The 4,576-nt window shown below is 39.2% G+C and overlaps 1 protein-coding gene across 1 annotated transcript; it reads right to left on the bottom strand.

Moving 5' to 3' along the window:
• Positions 1-783: 783 nt before the first annotated feature.
• LOC113783419 (leucine-rich repeat receptor-like protein kinase PXL1) lies at positions 784-4,195 on the bottom strand. The gene is made up of 2 exons (XM_027329548.1): positions 1,532-4,195; positions 784-1,429 (listed from the first exon to the last, which is right to left on the bottom strand). Exons 1-2 carry the CDS (start codon positions 4,164-4,166, stop codon positions 1,023-1,025), a joined length of 3,042 nt encoding a protein of 1,013 aa, XP_027185349.1. The 5' UTR covers positions 4,167-4,195; the 3' UTR covers positions 784-1,022.
• Between the last annotated feature and the right edge of the window lie 381 nt (positions 4,196-4,576).

A 4,576-nucleotide genomic window follows, 5' to 3' on the forward strand; every position in this document is an offset into this window, starting at 1 on the left:
AATTTTTGAGGCCACATCGTGGCCGTGAACCTTCAGGAACGGTTGTCACTGACAACCGTTCCTGCCCCATTTCCTTGAAGAATAGACCTGACACGAGGGTTTTAACCGACAGGCAACAGGGTTTTGACTTTTGACTCTTGCTGTTTGGGTCTTTCCTTATTTTTCTCTTTCAATTTCTTTTTTATTCATTTTTTATTTTTATTTTTATTTTTTCAAATTTCACTTTTTCTTTGGCTTTTTACATTTTATTTCCATCTTTTTAACAAGAATGAAAGGACGAAACAGAGAAGCACAGATTGTATCGCGTGAGAACAAGGATGAAAGACCCCTAATCTTACCATGCTAGCATTGAGTATTATTCCAAATAATTATTTGGAATAATTATTGTAACACTTTTTGTGATGTGATATATATGAGATAAAAAAGTGGTTGGAAATATAAAAAGATAGATTGAAAAATGTATTTATGATGCAAGCGAAAAATTTTTTTGGAAAAAATTTGCTATCCAATTAGTATTTGATTATCTTTTCCAAAGGTTTATTTGAGGGCATTTCTCGGTTTCCTTATTGAAAAATCTATTCTTCTACAGTTTGGCTTCTGAAGTAATCCATGTAGCCCATCTAATCTAATTAGTCTTCTATTTTATGCATATCATAGTGAAATTACATACTAACATCATGTATTTATAATCTCTTGCTTGAATAAGAGAATTGCATAGAGAAAGTGTAGATAAAAGAAAAGTCAAATGGTTTTAGCTTTAACTGGTCTATATTTATTAGTCCACCTCCCACAAGAGAGAAGAATTTGGCTGCACTGCAATACTAATGAGTAATATCTACAAGTAACAACTAAGTTGAAAGAGTTTTCCACCCTTCCAATTTTCCGCGATGACTCCTATATTTGTTTTCAAAGACAAGTGGAAATGTAGGAAAGTTTTTTTTACATGTAGATGCACTAAACTGTAACAGATTTGGAAAGAACAAGAAACGGAAAAGACAGACAAAAGAAGACTTGATGGTTTCTCATAGAAGGCCTACAACTGGTGAATGTGCAAATATTATCTTGTCTTTGTTCGCAGTGTATCCCCAATTCTGACAAACGCTTTTCCTTCTTGGCTTTGCCTCTCCAAGCATTGTTATGATGTCTCTCATTGATGGCCTCTCCTTGGGGAGTTTAGCAGTACAAAGAAGTGCAATCTTGAGGACGAGAAGCATCTCTTCCTGGACATGTTTACACTGACCAGCAACATTAGGATCTAATGCTGATTCTGAAGTTTTGTTGTTAACCTTTCTTCGAACCCATTCAACAATATCAATGGCTTCCCCAAAGGCAGGGTCTAAAGGCGTTTTCCCGGTTAAGAGCTCCAGAAGCACCACTCCATAGCTGTAGATGTCACTCTTCTCATCAACCTTTAATGTATATCCATATTCTGCAATCAGGATAACGATTAAGGCTTGATTATTCAAACGCTTACATACAACGGAATTCAAGTTATACAAGAAACTTAAATACTTATAAGGTAAAAGCTAACCTGGGGCAATGTATCCGTAGGATCCAGCCACCATTGAAACTGTCTCATTCTTGTGCGACATTGTCCTAGCCAGTCCAAAGTCAGCTATCCTTGCCTCAAAATCTGAGTCCAGCAGGATGTTGTTTGACTTGATATCACGGTGGATGACCGGTGGATGGCAGTCATGGTGAAGATACGCAAGGCCATGTGCCACTCCAAGTGCTATGCTATACCTGGAAACCCAATCTACCAACATTTTCCCTGCCTGTTTGCCATGGAGGGCTGCACCAAGACTCCCATTTGGCATGTACTCATAGACCATCATAACATCATTCTCATTGTGCAGATAACCTAGTAATCTTACTATGTTTCTGTGACGTAATTTCCCTAAGAGATTCACTTCTACAAAGAGGTCATCTCCAGTTTCCAAATCTGATTCAGTTCGCCACAACTTTTTAACAGCCACAACACTGTGGGGCCTTTGAACTTCTGCCTTGTACACTATTCCAGTCCCACCTACTCCAATCACATTTGAATCCTTCAAGCTCGCCAGTATATCATTACTGGTAAAGTTTAGCCTCTGGAATGCTACAAGCCTCCATGGCCATTCTGTACTGTCTCTTTTGAACCAATCCTTGAAGAAACTTCTGTAGAGATACCAGCGTTTATATAGCCGTCTCCCCACAAGTACCATGATTACAATGGCTATTAATATGGCAATTCCAGTGAAAAATCCAATGAAGACATGGTTGATGTGAAATTTCCTGAAGTGCAATATACTGTTTGATTTGTGAGAACAAGGTGGAAGTACACCTCCACAAAGACCAGCATTGCCAATAAGGTCATTTGGATTGATGGTCACTAATATGCCATTGTTTGGAACAGGACCCTCAAGCTTGTTGTAAGACAAGTTGAGCATTTCAAGAGCTGGTGAGCTTCCAAAACTTGCTGGGATTTGTCCAACAAGAGAATTGTTTGATAAGTCAAGGACGGATAAAGTAGGCATTGATGCAATTGGCCTTGGAATTTCACCAGTAAATTGGTTGTTCCGAAGATTCAAGTTCACTAGCTTTTCACATGAAGCAATACTTTGAGGAATTTTCCCTGAGAAATGGTTACTTGAAAGATCAAGCACTGAAAGAGATGGGCAGTCTTGGAATTGATCTGGTATGTTGCCCTCCAGTTTGTTATTTGAAGCGGCAAATGTCTGGAGTTGGGGGATGGATAGGATGCTAGAGGGCAGAGACGATTCAAGTTGGTTCCAGGAGACATCAACGAAAGAAAGTGAAGTGGACAATGTAAAATCCTCAGGAATTGCACCAGTGAGATTGTTATGAGCCAATTCTAGTCTTTGGAGTTTTGGAAGGTTTCCAAGTCCAGGGGGAATTGTTCCAGATAAATGATTATTCTGGATTCTAACTCTAACCAAGGAAGAACAATTGGAAAGGCCCACAGGAATTAAACCTGAGAAGGTATTATTGAAGAGAATGAGTTTAGTGAGATTACCTGAGTCACACAATCCTGCTGGAATCTCACCAGATAATGAATTTGATGAGACATCTAACCGATGCAAGGGAGAGTTCCTTCCAAGATTCACTGGCAGTCTGCCAGTTAAAGTGTTCTGCCACAGCTCAAGTACCTCAAGTTTTGTCAACTCACCGAACTTGTCGGGAATAGGACCAGTTAGTTGATTGCACATGAGATTCAGCAGCTGCAAGTTCTTCAAGTCTGCTATTTTGCCCGGGATTTCTCCTGAAATGTTATTGTCAGAAAGATCCAGATACACTAAAGATGATAAGTTTCCAATTTCAGGGGGAATCTTTCCTTCAAAATTGTTATGATATAAGTAAACCGTGGTAAGCTTCTTCAACTTGCCAAGTTCAGCAGGAATTTGACCGCTCAAAGTACCAACAGCCAAGTCTAAGTATTGAAGGTTAGTGAGGTTACCAAACTCTGCCGGTATTGTACCCTCAAACAGATTGTATCCAATGATGATCGTCTCCAAAGATGACAACTGACCAATCTCTGCTGGAATCTTTCCAGTCAGATTATTACCTGAAAGCCCGAGAAACTTTAACTTCTGCAAATTTTTATAAGACACTGGAATTGAACCTTCAAAGAAGCTCCCTCTGAAATCCAGGATCTCGAGTGAAGTTGCATTGCTAAGATCCTCTGGAAGCAAGCCCACAAAATTATTGCTGGATGCATTGATTGCTTTCAAGCCTGAAGCATTTCCAAAACCAACAGGAAATTTGCCCACAAAGTTGTTCTGGCTAACATCGAGAATCTTCAATGATGCAAGGCTGCCTAATGACTGGGGCAGTGCAGATGAGAAGTCGTTACAGCTTATATTTAGAAAAGAGAGACTACTCAACCCTTGAATGCCCTCTGATATCTGTCCACTTAGGTTCAAGTTGGATAAGTCAAGACTCTCCACGAAGCCTTTCGAGTTGCACCAGACACCGTTCCAACTACAGTGAATTGAACTGCCTTCAACCTCATTGCTTGGCACTTTCCAATCTTTGAGGTGATCCATTGGATCAGTTATGTTGGATTTTACGGAAAGTAAGGATAAGAGTTCAACATTTTGGGCTCCCTCGACAAAAACAAGAGAGAGACCAATGTAACAGTACAACAAGAGAAGACACATTTGCATCTTGTATTTCCTTTTCAGTTTGCTCCTCTAATCAGTTGTGCATCATTCTTGGCTCTAGGGAATGAAGGTGCATGAGGGAGAAAATATGAACTTATATGATTCTGAAAGGGGATTAAAGAAACAGATGATTGGTTGATAGTTAGCAATGCTGATTATTGGAATGGGACCTCTGTCCATCTGTAACAAAGAACATCTTCAATTATCTAAATTAAGAGACTTTTCAATGATTAAGCTCAAATCAAACTAATGAATGAGTAAGGAATCAATTCGTGAGGTCTTGGGATCTGAGCCAGCTATTACAATGCATCCAATGACTCTAGAGTTTGGAACTATTGAGAATAATACCGACAATAAAACATGGATGGAATGTATTTTAAGTGGCTGCTTAGATGCATTAAACATATTATAAT

This window comes from Coffea eugenioides, chromosome 9 (assembly GCF_003713205.1).
Source record: "Coffea eugenioides isolate CCC68of chromosome 9, Ceug_1.0, whole genome shotgun sequence".
Lineage (NCBI taxonomy): Eukaryota > Viridiplantae > Streptophyta > Magnoliopsida > Gentianales > Rubiaceae > Coffea > Coffea eugenioides.